General features: G+C 27.7%; 2 protein-coding genes and 1 long non-coding RNA gene across 3 annotated transcripts; all 3 read left to right on the plus strand.

The window, feature by feature from the left end:
• The first annotated feature begins 295 nt into the window (after positions 1 to 295).
• On the plus strand, positions 296 to 1351 carry LOC107437556 (CD63 antigen). The gene has a single exon (XM_016049613.3). It carries the CDS (start codon positions 446 to 448, stop codon positions 1106 to 1108), a length of 663 nt encoding a protein of 220 aa, XP_015905099.1. The 5' UTR covers positions 296 to 445; the 3' UTR covers positions 1109 to 1351.
• A 9912-nt stretch (positions 1352 to 11263) lies between these two features.
• LOC107437555 (CD63 antigen) lies at positions 11264 to 12309 on the plus strand. The gene has a single exon (XM_016049612.4). The coding sequence runs from the start codon at positions 11389 to 11391 to the stop codon at positions 12058 to 12060; it is 672 nt and encodes a 223-aa protein (XP_015905098.3). The 5' UTR covers positions 11264 to 11388; the 3' UTR covers positions 12061 to 12309.
• Positions 12310 to 15458: 3149 nt separating this feature from the next.
• LOC147809509 (uncharacterized) lies at positions 15459 to 18482 on the plus strand. Its single transcript, XR_015433788.1, has 2 exons — positions 15459 to 15599; positions 18083 to 18482. It is a non-coding gene; the product is annotated as an uncharacterized LOC147809509 (long non-coding RNA).
• The last annotated feature ends 2510 nt before the right edge of the window (positions 18483 to 20992 follow it).

Here is a 20992-nt window from a genome sequence, read left to right on the forward strand (position 1 = left end):
TAGTTAAATGAGTTGCATTTGCGCATACTTATTTTCTATGTCTAAAAAGATCATAAAAAAATTATTCCTCCACAGACCTACTAGACAAATCACTTTCAAGGAATTTAAATCAACTATAAATTTTTCAACAACATCATATAAATATAAATATTGTTTAAATTGAAAAGGAATTATGTGATATATCTATGCTTGTATTTAACTTGAGGCAGATAATTTATTATCTATGAAACTTTTTTTACCAAGGCGCGCAAAAGCAGTACTGTTAAAAAAAAATTAGTTAGTCAAGTAATTCAACGTAAAAGTTTAACACGCACGTGACGTTCTAAAGATTATAACCGACCTGCTTTCGTCAGTGTGTTTCTCTCGCCTTATCAATTGCGTTCGATATCAGATTTTGAATACTCTCATTCAACTTTGGATTTTTGCTGCTGTTAAATCTGACAAAATGGGTATAAAATTCGTCAGACATGTACTGATCGCAATCAATTTTATATTTGTGTTGTGTGGAATTGCGCTGATCGTAGTTGGAGCTCTTGGGACCAAACAGGACATGACACATTTCATGGATAGCAAATATTTAACGGCACCTATCCTTCTTTGTGCTATAGGAGGTGTTATGTTTGTAGTAGCATTCTTAGGATGCTGTGGTGCTTTGAGATACAATCATTTTATGGTGATGGCCTTTGCTGTGCTCGTATTCATTATAATGATTATTGAGGTTGGTGGAGCAGCTGCTGCATATTATTATAAGGGACAGGTGGAAGATTTTCTTAGAAAGAACATGAATACAAGTCTTGCCCAACAAAGATCACAATCTGTAAAAATTTGGGATATGGTACAATATCGATTCAAATGCTGTGGTATAGATGGCCCTGAGGATTATGTTAAGCTAAATCTTAAAATCCCAGACAGTTGCTGCAAGTCAAACAAAGATTGCTCCGAAGCAGAGTCTTGGAAAGGTTGCTTCTCACAAATGCTTGAACTAACAAAGGGTAATATTACAATCATTGGTGGTGTTGCTATTGGTATAGCAGCAATTGAGCTTATAGGATGCCTCTTTGCTTTGTGCTTAGCAAGATCAATCAAAAAATATAATGAAGATAGATAAATTGTGCATTCAAAAAGTTCCTTAAGAACAATGTTTACTTAAATTAGTCTATCGATATAATTTTTCACTGTGTACTTAAACTTATTATATTTTTTCAAATGTGGTTGAATCACCCTGAAACTTTTATATGTTTAAAATGCTGAATATAGTGTATGTTTTTGCATTCAGCTATATTTTGGATCAAAGACTTTTGAGCTCATTTTTCTTATTAAAAATTAATAAATAGTTCACTTGGAAAAACGAGTTATGGTTCTACTTTATTATTTATAACATTGATTTTTTATTAATTATTCCAAAATTCCTTTTGCGTAAAAATGTCGATAACATGTTTGCTAATAAATAATAAAAATTGCTTTGTTGTAATATTATTCTAACTTGAATTCTTAATCAATAACAAAATATATGTTCTTGAGGTACTCCTTACCATCACTTACAATATTTTTTAAAGTTAATAAAATTTACCTCAGAATATTTTGTATATTTCTGTTCCGTTTTGTATAGAATACTAAATTTTTTCTTACACCAAATAACTTTCATAGTAAATAAAATCTGAGGATTTTTACCGAAAAAAAATGGAATCCTCATAAATAAAAATTTAGAAAATAAACACTGCCACAAATATTCATGATATAAGACATTATTTCAATTTTTTTTAATTAACTTTTTGTTCCAATAAATATGCACTGGCTACGATGTAAAAAGAGTGAGTGCCAATTTGGCGAATTTTGCACCAACTTTTTTCGTAAACGGGATTTTGCAAAATACAGTTTTTTGTAACGAAACAATTTAAAAGTAGTCTTATGGTACTGTATTAAGAATTGTACATGCATAACTTAGGTCTAATCCTACATTTTAATAAGAAGTTATAACTGAAATAATAACGTGTTATTTTAGAGTCAGCAGCAGTTTTCAAAGTTGCGCCAAGGCAGTAGAGTATACAAAAATGTTACCATAACGTCTTTTAAATTTTTTATTGCTTGAATAATCAAGATTTAGTTATAAATAATGAATAAACACTAATTCTTAGACATGATTCTTAGACAATCATTTTTTATTTCATTTTTTAAGCAGTTTTAAGTTTTTTTAAGATTGCGTATTTTTTATTAAACGCTAGTCTAAATTAAAATCTTTCGTTTTGTTTTAATGATGCAACTCCTTTTTCTGAGGCCGTATAAAACTTCTCAACACTATACCTATATTAGAGTATTAGATGCCTATTACGACAGTACTTATTGTCGATCACCACAATATCAGTAGCACATATCACTACAATCACAAACACTGCCAATTTAAAAGTAGTCTTATGGTACTGTATTAAGAATTGTACATGCATAACTAAAGTCTAATCCTACATTTTAATAGGAAGTTATAACTAAAATAATAACGTGTTATTTTAGAATCAGCAAGTTTTCAAAGTTGCGCCAAGGCAGTAGAGTATACAAGAATTTCACCATAACGTCTTTTAAACTTTTTGTTGCTTTAATAATTAATACTTAATTATAAATAATGAATAAACACTAATTCTTAGACATGATTCGTAGACAATAATTTTTTTTCAGTTTTTAAGCAGTTTTAAGTTTTTTAAATTTTTTGGACAGCGTATTTCTTATTAAACGCTAGTCTAAATTAAAAGCCTTTGTTTTCTTTTAATGATGCAACTCTTTTTTCTGAGGCCGTGTAAAACTTCTCAACACAGTACCTATATTAGAGGATTAGATGCCTATTATGACAGTACTTATTGTCGATCATCACAATACCAGTAACACATATCACTACAATCACTAAAGCATCACTGGCGTTAATAATAGTTTGGCGATTTCTAACGGTTTCTGGAGACAAAGTAGCAACTTTTTAATAAACATTCGAATTATTTTGAATTAATTGATGCTACATTAAGGAATAGGCTCTCTTAATATTAATCCTATTTTTATCTCACAAATTTCATTTCACCCAGTTTACTTTGTTTCTGTATAAATAAAAATTGAACTTAGTACTGAAAAAAATAATGTCTGAGTATCGACAAAATTTTCAATCGAAAAAAATGAGTAAATATATTTTATCAATAACAATTTATGTTACAATTTAGTATCACGCCACAAATTTGGCACAATTTCTCTATAGTGCAGTGAAGATGAGTTATCGCCAAGAGTAAACATCACTCAACTATGGCCAAGCACATTGGCTTGTTTTTAGGGCTCTATCTTTTAACGACTATGGTGACACATAATTTTAACTTGGTCAAACGACGTGGACAGCGGCTGAGCTGGTACGCCTTTCTCCAAACTTCCACATCACAACCAACCAGAGGACTTTGGGCCACGAGAGATTTAACGAGCACCTTGTACGCATACTCGTCGGTTGTTTTGTTAGATGCCAGTACCAAATCCTAGAGAAGAAATTTAGACAGAGATAGCTAGTATATTGTTCAGAATCTGAAAACTTATTCAAAGATGAACTGATAGAAGAGTTATCTTTTTGGCAAAAATTTTATAACTGGCGATCGAATCGTGCTAGAAAATGTTTAAGACTGAAGATTGCTGATTTCTCCTTTATTTTGAATATTTTCCCAATTTCATAAGTAATTGTAAAAAATAAGTTTTGAAATCAAAATACATTATAATAAACTCTCAACTTTTATTTTCTTAATCATAAGAAAGCCAATAATCTTTGTCAAATATGATTTTACCTAACAATGACATAATTTTTTTTAAAATCGAAGATATGCTTATAAGTACGTAAAATATAAAGAAAAATTACAAATGATAATTTCTATTAATTATTTATGACAAAACATGATGAGTGAAAAATAAAAATACAACTATTTACTTCATTAGAATTTAAAGAACAATAAGAAAACTATTAGGTATCAATATTTTATTTTGAGTTTTTAAAAACACATCACTATGTTATTTTTATATTACGTTCTAGCTTGAGTTAAAAAATATATTTTCGCAGTCAATCTTTTTCATTCTACAAACTTAAATAATAATAAAAAATAACGATTGTGAAGATGAAAAGTACATTGATTTTTAATAAAATCATAATGCCCGTTTTATGTTACACTAGCTGAATGCCCGTTCTTCGTACAGAGTGAAAAAAAGCATCAATTAATCTGTACTGAACAACATTGCAAAATCGTGCACAAAATTTTCACACAATTACCGACACAAATAATAAAGTTTCAATAATTACAATGTTTTTATTTATTCATTATTATTTGTTACCCTTCTCGGTTGCTTTACCTTATTAGATTAAGCAAAATGCATTTTTAGTAATCCATCCTATCAAAATAAAGACTAACTGTATTCAGTATCATCTTGCATAATGCTGTTGCTCAAGGCAACTCATGATACTTAAAATTCATCACATTCAAGCTACTTTCTCCTGTACTCATCTTTCTATATAATAAATCTATCATGAAAATGTACAGCATTGAAGAAGCTGATATAAGCATCTAAAATATTTTGTACCTATACAAGGTTATATTTGGTACCAATTAAAACTGCGCCAAGTACCATGATGCCGGTAGTGCTCATTACTAAAATTATGATTTATTAGAGTCAATAATAATATGGCGATTTTTAATCGCGCCCCTTAATGAATAAGTACACATTTTTCAATAATTTTTCTTATTAGTTCATAACTAAATTTTTTTTAATTTCAATCAATATTTATTACCAAAATTAATTAAGCATCATTGGTGCTTGCCGATTTTTTGCGCTCTCTTAAACTAACTGAGTAACATTACTCCATTAATTTTGCATTTTAGTACATAGCTTATTATGTTACTTGAATTAGTTATTTACTAAAATTAAATATCATTGGCGTCAATAATAATACTGGTGTTCTATGTTTATTCTTCAAAGAATTAGCATAAAAATTTATTAATTATTACTATAGCAAATTATTTTATTATTTATTAACAAATTAGCATTTCTCATTTTTTTAATTTCAATTATAGTTCATTTCAAATTATTTAGTTACGTAAAAAACTTTTTAAAAGCAAGGCTATAAACAAATTAAACACGTAGTTTCAGATAACCTTAGGGATAATAATTTCGCGATGTAGTTTGCTTATGCTAAGGCGACCATATTAATCAAACAGATAAACTGGCATAACAAACAAAATATAATTAAGTAGAAGAAAACACACTATAAGCAATAATTTTTTATTAAAGATATAAGCTAGCAAATTATACTGATGTTATCTTTAAAATCTATAATCGTCTTTGTTGAAAATCGTGTATAGTTCATTTTAAATCACTGGCTTCCGCTAAGCCAATGAAAAACGTCCATTTTTGAATTTAAAATATTAAAATATTGAATTCCATTTTAGAATTTTTTCTATGCTTCTGAATTTAAAGTATAATTAAAAAACAAAAATAGGCTTCATAATTTTTTTACAATTTTATTCATTTAGATTCATTTTGAATCTCGTATTTTTAGAACTTACAGTATACCCCAATCCAGTATACAGACACATGCACTTAAATTCTTAATTTTATTATATTTACAGATAATTTGCTGCACCTTCTGGTAGCTTTACGTTACACCAAAACACTTTCTAGTGTTTCATACCCTCAAAATATAGACTAACAGTATTCGATATTATCTGGCATAATGTTGTAGCTCTAGGAAACTCACGATATTTAAAATTTTAAACAATCAAGCTATTTTCTCCGGGACTTACATCTTGGATGGGGTGTAAAAAATCAATCGTAAAAATTTACAGTTTTCGGTGCATCTGTAATCGGCATCAAATTAACTCAGAAAATATTTTGTACCTGTACAAGGGTACATTTGGTACCCATTAAAACTGCACCAAATACCATGATGTCAGTAATATTACCAAAATTAAGCATAAATGAAGGTGACTTTTTACTCTATTTTAAGCGAATAAGTATTATTTCTCCATTTACTTTGCTTTTCAGTACACATCTAATTTTTTTACTTCAATTTGTAACTATTACCAAAATTTATCATTGACGAATTAGTACCATTTTCCCTTAGTTTAGCTTTTCAGTTTGAAACTTTTTTTTAAACTTTGATTACAGTTGAATTTAAATTATTTAGTGTTATAGTAAAATGTTTTCAAAGCATAACTATAAACAAATTTAACACGCGGTTTCAGATAACCTTAGAAATATTAACCTGATGACGTTGTTTGCTTATGCTAGCACGATCACGTTGACCTTTCTGATAACCTGGCATAACGAATAAAAAGTAATTAATTGTTGCATAACGCGCAATACTAGTGCGTTTTTGACTAGAGTTATAAGCTAACAAACACCACTGGTGTTGTTATTAAAATATTTGACAAAACTGAATGGTCTATGGCTTATTTTGAAACAAAGGGCTTCCGCTAAGCAAATAAGAAAATTCCATTTCTTAAATGCCTCTGAATTTAAAAATCAAAAATCGGGCTTCGTAAAAAGTTTGCAATTGCACTCATTCAGCTTCACGTTGAATTTCGCATTCTTAGAGCCTACCGTTTACAAATCGGAAGTCGTCATCGAGGAAGAATCATCGAGGAAGATCTTCAAAGGAAGGCATTGGCTCACATTGGGCTGTCTGGCCAACTATGATGATGATGATGAGAGCCTACCGTTTATCGCAATCCGGTATAGACACACATACACTCTTTATTTAATTATATTTATAGATAGATTCTGGCATGAGATAAAAAAAAATATATTTTCAAAGTCACTCTTTTTTAATCTGTAAACTTGTTAATAAGGAAAATAAATAAATTAAAAGGATAATTTATAAACATAGAAAGTACATTGAATTTCTAAAAATGTCTATAAATGATATCTACTTCACAATACACTCAGTCACTAATTATAAAATATATGTTCCCAAAAATTTTTTTTTAATCTGTAAACTTTAATAGGATTTTTTTTTAAAAAAAAGAAAGAGCAATTTGTAAAGATAGAAAGTACAAATCTGATATTTAAAAATACATCATCATATCCGTTTTATACTACATTCTGGAATGAGTTGTAATGTATATTTTCAAAATAATTTTCTTTATCCATAAATTGTTATAAGGAAATATAATAAAATAAAATAAAAATGGCAATTTGGAAGGATACAAATTCATAGAATTTTTTTAAAATTACATTGGGTTATTCTATGGTGGAGTGCAAAAAAAATTTTTTTAATTAATAACAGTTTCTTATTAAATCATTTTTATGCATTCAGATTTGGTATTAAGATATTTCAGGAATAGTTACAAAACCTTTTTCGGAAAATTATTATTATTATTTTTTTCCATGGCGTGTAGGACAAAGCCGTGGAAACGCCCATTCTCATATCTGTCAGCTTCTTATTTGTTATTATTGCATATCTAAAAATCAAGATTCTTTTCGAATTTTGATTTTTCGTCAGCTTTTCGTGAAAAAAATTAAGAAAAAAAGAACAATAATGATATCTACTAATAAAACAAAAGTAAAAAGTTCCTGGAATTTTTTTCCTTTTCTCTCTCTCTTTTTTTTTTTAAATTATAGGTGCAAAAATTTTATTTTTAATTCATTTATGTATATATGCATCAATATTTGCTTAAATTTTTAGATATTTTATCAAAATATCTGGAAGTTACATCAAAGTAATTTACTTATTTAGAATACTGATAATACCCTCTATCCTATGGTGATTATACTTCAAATTATCTGAACACGTAGACAATTTGAGTAAAAAATTTCGTGCGTATTTTTCTCGTTATTGTGAAAAGAATATTAATAGAAGCTGATAATAGAAAGAAGGGACATAAGCTCAAATTTATTATAGAATTAATTCTAAGTACAAGTTAGTTATTTCAAAATGCTGGAAATTATAAGAACAATATAATTATCAAATTAATAAGTGTAAATAAAATAAAAGTGTTAGTTACAGAAATATACTAGCTATAAATACAATTATTGGAATGCGGAGTTATTTACACAATAATTATTTTAAAATTAGTGTCCTTTAAATAATATGCTTGTTTTATTTGCACGTCTTGTTTCTGTGCAATTCTTCACTCAAATCTTTCCATAGCGGTGGAGTTTTATTTTTAAATATTCCAGCGTTTTATGGTTTAAAAATTGCCATTATACTTCATGTTGATAGTGATTTCTTTACAAGTAGAATTTTATTCATTTTTTCGCTTAGTGGGGCCTGAGAGGCACATAAGGCCCTCTGCTTATTTTACTATTTTAGCTTATTAGTGGCAGCAGTTATTAATACTAACTACCTCTGCCGTTCGCTAATTTACAATCCAGCGTTTTTTAACGACTCGCTCTCTTTTTTGTAGAATTTTCTCTTGGCTGTAGTTGGCCTCAATTATTACGCAAGCTTTTATTTCTTTTAAAATTTGTTACTTGAACTAAAAAAAAAAGTCAAGCATGAAGTGTTTTTTAATTTTTTTTTTAATTTAAAAAAAAGAGAAAAAGAAAAACTAAATAGTGGAGCGGATTGTTAAAGGCCGCTGAATTGGAAAATCGCCGCCCGTTCTGCTGGCTTCTCTCATAATCCACATAAAGCCCTATATACGTAATTTAAGTAGCGACACGCCATTTCGGGGGGAAAGGCAACTCTCTTCCTACGTTGCAATACAGATAAATATGGAGTTTCCATTCTTAAACGCCACTTTTTATTGATTAATAGTTTCCTATTTCTGAAGATAACTTAAATATTTACTTTTTATTATTTTAATTCTTTTTTTATTCTGAATTTTGTTGTAAATTTTATTTTTATTCTGTTCTATGAATAGAATACTTTACCTAAAAGTTACATTTAAAATTTCAAAAGTTAACATTTCGTCTTTTATAATCTGCTACAACTTCTTTTTATATTTCAGCAAATCCCTTGAAATTTTTTTGCAGTCTGTTTTTTTTTATGAGGTTTCCAGGGTGATATGATTTTGTAATTTAAATCATTATGGATATTGCCAACAATGTTTAAAGAAAAAGTTTTTTTTTCCACAATAGTTCAAATATTTTTCTTCTTAATCAATTTTAACTGTAATTTGTTCTTTTATAATAATTAGTGGCTAAAACTTAAAGTACAATTAGCTGAATTCAAAATGATACCTAAATTAAAATTTTAGGTGCAATTAGCGAATTAAAACTATTGTTGAATTTTTAAAATGCTAAATTAAATTTAAAAAAATTTGTTTGTCAGTTGGAATAAAAATATGTTATAAATATTAAACCAATAAACTCAGCACCCTCTTAAACAGAATTCATGTTTTGGAAGATTTTTACATTTTATCAAAACACCATTATCTTGTCTTTAATTGCATGATATATTCATCTTATCTGTATTACAAAAATAAGAGTTACAGCTATTAAATTTTATAAATTCACTATGATTAAAAGGTAATAGTTGGATATTTATAGCATTATGTAGTAAAGATTTTATTTTACTAAATAATCCTTTATATTCCAAAAAAAAAACACTTCAATTTTGTCCACTCTTTTTCAGTTATAATACTGGAAGATTTCAAATCTGCACTAATTTAAAACTAGTAATATAAAAAAAATTTTAAAGTCAATTCCTACTTAGGTCAACAAAGAAACATTTTATTTTTGTTTAATAAATAATTAAAAAATTTTCTCCAATATAATACTAAAATTAATTAATTAAATTTAATTAGTGAATTAATATTTGAAAAAACTGTATTAACATCAAGTGTCATCCACTACAAGTTCAAAAAAATGTATTTGAACTTGAGTCGATGAATAAAAAGTATTTTATTAACGATTGAAATTTTGAACAAGGTATAGGGAGAGTGTGAATTAATGGTAGGAATTGAAAAAAGTGAATAAAATAAAACAAACAAGGGGCACATAATAGGAAGAAATAAATATATATTTTATAGAATTATTTCAAAAGTATTTAAATTGTATTCAATTTGATTCTCTAATGATTATAAATTCAAATAAAATAAAAGACATTTCCAATAAAGTTTTGTTTTTATTAAAGAGTAATAATGTTAATTACATATATTTAAAGAGGAAAATGCTCGTCATAATCGTAAGTTTCTTGAAATAAACTTATTCTTTTATGAAATAAGACAAAGCGAATCAAATTAATTTTCAATTGGAACATTTTTTTCAAAATTAAAATAGCGGATCTCCCCAAAAGCAAACAAAATAAGGAGCAATTTAATGGAGAGAAAACTAATTATAAAAACAATAGATATTTCTTTAAAAATGCAATATATAATATTAAGTAAATAAAAGAAAAATTCTCATATACATGAACAAACCATATTTAATCAAAATTAACGTCTTATAAATGAATTATAAATAGAGCATAAGGGTTCCAGTTCAGTTAAACTTTTGTCCAGTTAAATTTCTTTAATTTTTACTGATTTATCCCTTTTCATAAGAGAATAAGAGGTGAATAAGAAAGCTTACCTCCCTAAAAATCCCTTGCGGCTCCGAAAAATTCCGTCTCCCACTAAAGGAAGAATTAACTATGTCGCTCAAAAGCGAGGTAAATCAGTTTTCCATTTGAGACCCTTTATCGTCTTTGGCGTCATAAAGATTTGACGAGTATACGTGAGCAGGTATCCTTTTTCAATCGAGATCCTCCGCCTACTCCATCAATCATTCAGGTGGGAGAGAAACATTTTGGCGAAACCTATAAGACACCAAGCATAAGTACGGTATGATTTTTTTTTAAATTTAAAAAATAAGATTTTATGAGAAAAAATTCAGTAAACGTCACTGGCAAGGAATTTAATGAATAAAATTTCCTTCGTAAACTAAAGCATCGATTTTTTTTAAATAGAAAATGAGCCCTTTTGAGCAATGCAAGAACCAAAGCAAACACTTTTAAAAACACAAATAAAAATTTTAAAAAAAAATAGAAATAACACTCTAACCATCCAAACTATTTTCGAAAATGGAGACTTTACACATGTGCTCATTTACAGTCAATCTAAATCAGAATCCCCAACCTAATCTTTGTGGCCAGCTATGATAGTGACATAGAGTTATTTGGTCTAGTTTCTTCTTGTTGTTTTACTATACTTACTGCACCCTTATAAAAGTGTCCCTTTTTTTTACTTAATCTTTTTCTTTGTTTCTTGGAATGAAATATAAAGGCACGCAAAAGCAGACAAGAAAAGCAAACGCTTAGTATAAAAATAAAAAGTTTGCGTGACATTCTAAAAATTTAAACGATTTTCTTTTACCTGAGCATTTTTCTCGGTGTTATCTTGAGAACTCAGATTTTGGATTCTCTAATTTAATTTCGTTTGTATTTTTGCTCCATTCAAATCTTCTAAAATGTTTAACACTATGAGAAAAGTCAAATTCATACTGGTCTTAATTAATTTTATATTTGTGGTATGTGGAATTGCGTTAATCGCTGTTGGAGTTCTTGGGACCAAAAAGCACATGACAGAATTCTTGGATAGCAAATTTCTGACAGCGCCTGTCATTTGTATTGTTGTGGGATGTGTTATGTTTGTGGTAGCATTCCTTGGATGTTGCGGTGCTATAAGACATAATCATTTTATGGTGATAGCCTTTGCAGTGCTCGTATTCATCCTTATGATTCTTGAAGTTGCTGGAGGAGTTGCTGCGTACTACTACAAGGACGAGGTTCAAGATTTTCTTAAAAAGAATATGTATGTAAGTCTGATCCAACAGAAGGAAGGATCTGTGGAAATTTGGGATGAATTGCAATATGAATTTGAATGCTGCGGTGTTGAAGGTCCGGATGATTACACTAAAATGAACTTTAAAGTTCCGAACAGTTGCTGCAAGGACAATGCCGAGTGTTCTGAATCTAACGCATATTCAAAAGGGTGCTTCGTACAATTGCATGATAAAATCAAGAAGAATATAACAATCATTATTGGTGTTGCTATTGGTATTGCTGCAATTCAGCTTCTGGGATTCCTACTGGCGTTGTGCTTAGCACATAGAATCAAAAAAGATAACGAAGATCGATAAGTTACGCTTTAGCTGCCTTAAATCCATGACGTGTTCTTAAAATTTTCCAAATTGGACGATATTTTATTATACACACATAAATTTATTAGTACATATATATTGCTATGTTTGTTTTTCAAAATTTTGTTTTCTATAATTCTTAATATACTTGAAATGGTGGGTGCTTTTGTATATAGTTGCATATTTGGTCAGAGACATTCTTATAAGTTAATAAATAATCAATATCAAGTAATTCTGTTTTTTTTTTTTTTTTTTTTTTTTTTTTTTTTTTTTTTTTTGATAATTATCATCGCGATTTTTCACTTATCGTGATTATTAATTTTATAATACAATAAATGCCTCTATTTTTCATGTTGCTTTATTTCTCACCAGCTGAATACTCGTTTATCGTACTGGGTGAAATAAAATAAAATAATAAATCAGTACTGTGCAAAATGTAATTTGAATTTATTTTATTATTATTTTTAATTTTCAATGGGAAATTTATTTCTAGCAAAAATGTAATTGGATTTGGAATTGATATAAGAAGAAAAAAACTCACCTTCTTACATAAAATTTATTTAAATTTTAACACCATTTTTTTATGGTAAGCAAGTTAACCAAGGCCCATTAATTGTTACAAAAAAGTAAAGAACTTGGTGACTTTTATTTTCTTATGTATAATTTTTTTAAAATTAATACTAGAAAGTGCAATTGTTAATTAATATGACTTTATTTTGCTTGGGTGATTTATCTTCATTTCATTTATTTTGGGATCATTATAAATTTTTATCTACGGAAGATTAAACATTTCATAATCTTCTCAAAATGTGCCGATTTTAAATTTAAGGCATTAATAATACAAAATATGGTGATAAATCTGATATACTAATATTTATTCAAACGAATATTATATTTCTAAATTGCTTTCTTGTAAAAGTGATAGATTCAGTGTTATATATTTTTATTATTAATATGATAATTTCCAAGCATATCTAAAACTAGACAAGTTTTTATTTTTATTTTATGTGTGATGTGCACTAAATGAAAGCTAAAGTAACATTGTCATGAGTACCCCTTGCATTGTACTTTCAATTACTTTTTTAAGCAATAGTGGCATTTTATTTACCCTTGAAATTATTAATCATATTTACAAACAACTATTGAATATTGTACTTAATTCAATAATACTTTTTTTATATAAAGAAAGCATATAGTTGCCAATTTTTGCATTCTCCTGATATATAGTTTACTGCCGTATTTGCGTACCTAAATTCCCTAAGTACGGCACAAATTTATTTATTTTTTGCCATAATTTATAAACATAAATACATAATTATCAGAACGCATAATTATCTTTCAACTCCCATTTATTAACAAAATAATGAATAATTAATTGCATAAGCTAATATATATAAATTGCATAAGCACATAATTATAAGAATTTAATTTTGCACAATGAACTAAATGTGACCCCAAATATAAAAAATAAATAAAAAGTGGTAGCAAGATTTTCAAAATGATTCATTGCGTAAATTATGTCAACACACTCGAATAAATAATTTAGCCCCATATTAATAAAATGAATAAAAGGTGATCTTAAAATTTCTTCCTCAAAAGAAAAAAACATAACATTCTATTCTCAACTTATCTTTATATATATATACATAGCTTGTATAATAAAAATTACTTAATACATTTATTTCCAATAAAATGCACAATCGGTCTTGCCGATGAGCAGACCTAGTGCGTTCTCCAGAGGTGGTATCCACTCTTTCAGGACCACCACAATGGGTGAGATACCGTTGGCCATGTTAATTTGGACGTCTAGTTTCTGCCACACTAGATGGCAGCACCGAGACTCTATTTGGATGCTAAAGTGCACTAGGAATTTAATTTTGCCGGAAATGCCAAGAACCAATAAGGCACTTACTTAATACATATACATTAACAAATTATCATTCTTTTCATCTATCAATTTCTCGATCAATGAAAAAAATTGGGCTTTAGTAGATATTTATGACAGTTAGAAAATTTTATTTCCATAATTCTATTGATTCGTTGTTTTCCAATACGCACAGACGATATTCAGTATTTAAGGGCATACGTTATTATTATTAAAAAGGTAATTAGGGGCATAACATGGTTTATTTATTCAAATTTGTCTTTGTTAAGCAAATCATTTATATTCACCATAAAATATTTATAATAAAAACTTTTATACATATAAGAAATTATGTGCACATTCTTTTTTTTTAATTTTTAAGTGAAAGTTAATGTTAACTTAGTTTAAACAAACATATAATTACTTTTATAATGACAAAAAAATTTTACAGTATCCTACAACACTTATATACTGGGAACATCTTCAGTATTGAAATTCGAGCGCTAATGTGCAAAATACAAGCAGAATTTATTTTATAATTATTTTAACCCTTCAGCGGGCCATTTATTTCTAGCAAACGGTAATTAAAATATTTTTGGATTTGAAACTGTTCAATAAACAAAAAACTCATTTAGCCTATTCGATAATATTTACTTAAATTTTAGCGCCAATTTTTTATGGTAAGACTGCTTATTAAGGCCCATTAGATGCTTTAAAAAAGTAAAAAAACGGTTCTGATTTTAATTTTTTTACTACTATAAATTTAATTAATACTACAAACAGCAAAAGATATTATAAATTATTATAACTTTTAAATACGCTTTCTAAAACGGGCACTTAGTCACCAATTTAATTTAAACGTACTTTAACAGAGCTTAAGTTGTTAAAAAAAATTTGAAAAAAATCGGTTAATGTGTAATATTATCATTTTATGTGTAATAATACATCAATTCAGAAAGACTGAGGGGAAAAAAATTTCATTAAAATATCTCTACTCAAAATTTTGATCCTTTTCAGAATCCATCAATTTCAGATGGAAAGGTTCATATAGAAGGGGACAGCTTTAACAATTCACATATTTTAAAGTTGTAATGTTTAAATTTATTTTGCAGCCCCAAATATTTATAAAAAAGGTTCTTTGAAGTCAGTATGTTTTCATTATGTCAGTATCATCAGTATGTGTTTCTTTAAAGTCAGTATGTGTGCCAGTGTGGCTTTTCACGGCCACTGCGTAAAAAGCATCCCCACCATTCCAAAGGACCCAGGCCCCTCGGACACGGAAACCACACTGATGCCACCCAAGAACCATCGTGTGGTCCCGCGCACCTACACTCTAAAAACTGTACCTCTGATTTCAGAGGCACAGGCTAAATGTACCGTGTATTTTCTCGCGTAAGAGGCACATAACTAATGTGCCTTTAAAAATGAGAGGCACCACAACAAATTAAAGGTACCAAAGCAAACGCCAGTCAATGCGCGGTACAAAAAGACTTTCGTGCCTCTGAAATTCGCTTCATTTCTTCGGTACGATCATGTAACGGAGAACAAGCGCATGCGCACATCAGTGAAAAATTTTATGACGAAATACGTTTTCTGTCCCCTCGCATCCACGCTACCGATGGAAGAAGTTTTCTACAAATGTGCTCTATTGATGTTATAAAAATGCTTGAATTTGGTAAGTTTAATACTTGTATCTTATTTTTATATTAATTCCTAAGTAACGACGGCATCTTTTTTATTAATACATTTCAATTTTTATTAGTGAATTATTAATGCTACAAATCTTATAAAAATGTTTAAGCGAGAGAGCTAACCCTAGTTATGTTTACATTTCTGTTGTAGTTGTATTATTTATGTTTTATCATTATAATATTAAGAGGAATGTTTTTAAAGTGCCCTATATTTGTTCTGTAGTGTTTGATTATAATTTTGTATGAGGTTTTCAATGTGGCGATTGCTATGAATAAGAAATCATTTTTATTTGAAATACCAATTTGCTTTTTTGTTTATCTTAGTTTACATTCGAGAGCTATCACAGAAATTCTCTCACAGAATGATTGAATAATTTAAAAAACAACGAAGAATGTTTTCGAATTTTTATTATAATTATGAAAAGTATACTTTCAATCATTAGCTATTTTAGAAAACAATTGACATTGATATCTAATTATAATTATTTCAAACTGTTACTAAACTTACAATTGATATAAACCTGAAGAAAAAAATAAGATTATGCTTTATTTATATTTTAAATATGGTGTAAGCATGGGAGAAAAAGGCAATCTTCTAATGATTTATAAATTTTTAATTAGTTATTATTTTTTTTGAAAAAGTACTAATGTTTAAAAATGTTTTATTCTAACATCACAGCTTTCAGTGTATAATTTCAAATTTTAGTTTTGAATTTATGACTCAAAATAGATAACATGGGATATATAATTATTTATGACTGTGAAATTCGTTTTAAAAATTTTAGCATTTCAAATTGAAATTTAATTTATTTGATTTTTAAAAAGGATTAATAGCTTGCTCCAGGGTGCTCTTGTGGCACAGCTGGTTAAATTATCTTTCACACTGCTTATTAGAGAACTAGGGTAATGAGTTAGATCCTGGCAATGTATAAAACAACTGGCGTGTATACTTTGCATATAAATTATGCCACAAGTGAAAGTTCTCTCATTGGTTATCATGCAGAAGATTCAAACGAGCTAGCTCAAGCGGAGTCCACTTTATCTGACCAGTATCAAAATTACATGGCATTTTAACCATGGCCGTTAAAAAGTAAAGCCCTAGAAATAGGATTTTTGGTCATGGTTGAGTGATGGGCGGTGATGGGTACCTTGCTCTTTGTTTAAAATAATATAATGCCAAGTACTTAACAGCTTGAACTTTTTAAAAAATATTAAAGTATTGTTAACTAGAGCAGTTTAATTTACATAATTTTGATATCAATAACTATATATAAAAAATAAAAAAATTATTTGCATAACATTCATTGGATCACAAATGGATTAGATATGCAGAATCGCTGTTGTGTCACTGGCATTTTCCAAGATAAATTCTTAATGCTTTATCGATATATACTGAATAATTTATTAAAAAAATATTTGGTACTTCATATTCAATGCTCAACACTTTATACTCCATGTTTTCTTGCTACGAAAAGCTACCTAGTAAAACTTTCTAATTCAGCATCAGTGATAATAATTTTTAAGAAACTTTTTTTTATTGTTATTGCTACCTTACCTGTGTTACTTAGAATAACATTATCAAAAAACTTTTATTAATCTATAACTAATGCTTTTTCTGAACTGTAGTAAAAAAAATATGAAGCGAAGCAATTTTGATAATATTTAGAAAGAAAATATATTGATTGTAAGGATTGATATGTGTATAAACTTGATGCAGTGAAATTGTTTTTTTTTTTTTTTTTTTTTTTTTTTTTTTTTTTTTTTTTGCTATCTGAAAGGCAATTTAATGTTTGTGTAATCTAAATTTATATTATTAGTATAACTAAATGATTAATAGTTTTTTTTTTGCTGTTACTTTGTCTTGACTGTGTTCCAGTAAATGCAAAAAAATGTTTTTAATTATTAAATATTTTTATAAATAATAATTATTTTTATAAATAATTACTTTTCGATTTACATTTGAATTTTCTTTGTTGACTCCAATTTTGTTTTGTGTTAAAAACAATCCTTGCACTTTCTTATGTATTTAAGCTTAGATAGATTTACACTTTTTTTTTTCTTTAACATTTTGAATGCCACACTAATTTTCATGGCTTGCCCGTCTGGCCAAAATGATTTTTTCAGTATATTCAGTATATTCATTTTAGTAATAATAATAATATAAAAAAAAATTAGAGCATTAAAAATTTGTTCGAATTATGTGTTTCGAATAATCGAGGTTTCGCCGTTCATCGGTGACCCCAGTGGCGCTACGAAAAAACTCAGCACCAGTCACCGGTGACCCCTATGGCATTCAACGTGTTAAATTAGTTCAATAATATTATATATAAAAATTATTTTAGCTAAACCTATTCTTAATGTAATAAAATCTTCATGAATGTATTTGTGTACATTGTGATAGAAACTTTTAACTACTTATTCAAATAAAATACTCTTACATTGATAAGTCCTGTTTTAAATGTTCTAGCCGAGCTGAATGCATGATAAAACACTTACATGGAGAGGAAAACCACTAAGCCTGCTACAGTTAGTCTGGCGTCCAGGGGACTCAAACCCATGATCCAACTACCTCTGAGGATATTTTACATCAGCACTGTGGTCAATGCTAAACTATAAATAATGTGGATGCTGTGGGAAGGATTTGATCAGGCCTCCTCTGCAAATGCTTTGCCCATGTACCTCCCCCAGCAAAGTGTTTAACTTGAGCATTTTTTCTTCCGGATACAACCTTTAAATGTCCGTTGCTATTTCTCCGAATTATTGTGATTCTGTATTAATAACTAGTGAAAACTAAAAGAAAGAAAAATGTGTGTCATTTGATTTTTTTCAAAATTTGGAAAATGTTTTAATAAAAGTTCTCTGCGAAACATGTGGACTTTTTTTATAGTCTGCATTAAACGAATCTTACCATCTCCAAGTAAAATTGACTTACAGTTGTTCCACTCTGTAAAGCAAATTTATCTATATGTTATCACCTTTTACTATGATATTTTATTTTCTCATTATAGTGCTAATTTTTTTTAATTTTTTTTTATTTTAAACTGTAATTTTTGTAAATTTGGTTTAGGCTATTCTCACTGGTTAAATTACTCATTGTATTAAGTATGTTTGCCATTATAATTTTGCTTCCGGTGTTGTGTTTTCTTTTTTTACCAGCACTTTTTCTTTATTGACCTTTAATTATGATATTACTATATATATATATATATATATATATATAATATATATATATATATATATATATATACATAGCCTATACTAAGTATTTCAAATTATTTGCCAGATTTTAAAATTCTTAGCCAAAGGAAAATGTTAGAAATTTTTTATGATAGATTTTTTCTGTAGGAAACTTTTAAACATAATACAAATTTATTATAAATTAATTATTTTATAAAAATGCAAATAGAAATTTAGAGTCATTTTGCTGTTGGGGAGGAGTAAACGTGCAATGAATGGGGAAGAGATTGAAAAATGCAGATGTTTTATCGTGTTTGAGGGGAGGAAATAAACATAGATTGAGGTTTATTTTTGGCAATGTATTAGATTAGTGTAGTAATATAAAGATAAACCTGAAACGACGCTATGTTCTGCGTTATTAAGTTAGTGCATATATTATTGTCATGAAAAAATATTTTTCTGCTTAAATAATCTGCATCTTGTTTTTCGTTTGAAAACAGCTTTCGCCAATACTTTCCCCCAAAAGGGAACAAGGTCTTTTTTCTTCAATTGTGAACTAGCCATTGTACATTTTCTCTATGGATTAGTTTTATTTTGTACATTAGATTGTTGTAATCAAGTTTAAGTTAAAATAATTTTTATTTTAATAATATTTATAAAACAAATGCATGTTTAATGATTGGGGATAAAAATGCGGAATTTCACGATTTTTAAAATACTATAAAAAATAAAAATTCTGAAACAAGCTTTCAAAAAAAATTGCAAAATGCTTTTCATATATTCAGAGCTCAAATAAAATTGTCAATTAAATAATATTAAGTGCAGTTAGTTCCAGGGTTTGTTGATTTAAATCAGCTTGATTTAAATCAAATGATTTTTTTAAAAAAATCATTGATTTAAATCAACTAATTTTTTTTTATATATATTGATTATAAAAGTTAAAAAACAGTGTTTTTAAATTATTGATACTTTTATTATTTTCTTTTCTTAGTTTCAAAATTTATTTTAAATAAATTGTTGCATTAATTAATTTTAGTTAACGAAATTACTTTCTTTCTTGGTGTGTGTTAAATTCCAACATATTGAAAATTACAATTTTAAAAGTCTTTTGATTCTTGAGATTGAAAGCACAGATTAAAGTAAACATTTAATGCTGTCTTAATATAGACTTGCATAGCTGTAGAAAGTAATTATTAAACATGAATTTTTTCAAAAAATAATGTAAATATTGTTAATTAAAATTCTACCGTTTGAAAGAAAAAGCATGGAATTAAAATCTACATTATATTTATTGGTGGAAAATGTATATTTTTGAAGCTTTTTCAAAAGCATATTAAAAAGAAAATACCCAATTTGCCAAAAATAGAAAGAAAAGAAAAAGGCCAATAAATTCAGATATTTTTTTCCTGATATAGTGTCATTCTTCCCTTTCAAACTCTATTTGAAACAGTAGGGTTATTAACTGGTATTTTTGCTCATAATATGTTTACAGTATCTTTGACATCTGATTTTCTATAACGAAATTTTGTGCAAAAAAATTCCTATGAGTACATAGATTTTTTAAAAAAAAATATTTTTAGCTTAACGTATCTATTTTGATATAGAATTAAAAGTGAATATTTTAATATAAAAATATATACAGGGGTCTGTCTAGGTTTTTCTGAGAGGTACCTATTTTGTGAAAATTTAGACATAATTTGTGAAAAATTAAAAGTTATATTTAAAAATCAACACAAAAATATGGTAAAAATGTGGATTTATAGTTTCTTAAGGGATACAAAAATAAAATTTTAAGAAAAAGTATTTTGTGAAACTACCGTTTTTCTTAAAGTTGAATTTGTGAAGGTACCGCTAAACGGTAGTAAATTCGGCCTGGACAGACCCCTGTATATTCTTCCACATATATAATCCTTTCTATATATATTCTTTTCTTTATATTCCTTTCTTATTTGTTGTATAATTTCTGAGCTTTTTTTCTCCTTTCCTTAATTAATAGTAGTTCTAACAGAAATTTAAATTTTTTTTTTCTTATAATTTTCATTTCTTTATGTTGAATATGATAATGCATGTGAATAGAAAGTATTTCAATATTTTTGTCATCTTTTTATATTCCAGTACTTTTCTGTTTTTATAAATGATGTTTAATTTTTTTGAAGCATTTTTTTTTCTTTCCTTAATTAATAGTAGTTCTAACAGAAAT

The sequence above is a fragment of the Parasteatoda tepidariorum genome, chromosome 5 (assembly GCF_982258835.1).
Source record: "Parasteatoda tepidariorum strain Cologne lab strain chromosome 5, Ptep-v5.0, whole genome shotgun sequence".
NCBI lineage: Eukaryota > Metazoa > Arthropoda > Arachnida > Araneae > Theridiidae > Parasteatoda > Parasteatoda tepidariorum.

Bases quoted from the DNA above. Each gene is read 5' to 3' on its own strand.
- LOC107437556 (XM_016049613.3), top strand. From the start codon at position 446: ATGGGTATAAAATTCGTCAGACATGTACTGATCGCAATCAATTTTATA.
- LOC107437555 (XM_016049612.4), top strand. From the start codon at position 11,389: ATGTTTAACACTATGAGAAAAGTCAAATTCATACTGGTCTTAATTAAT.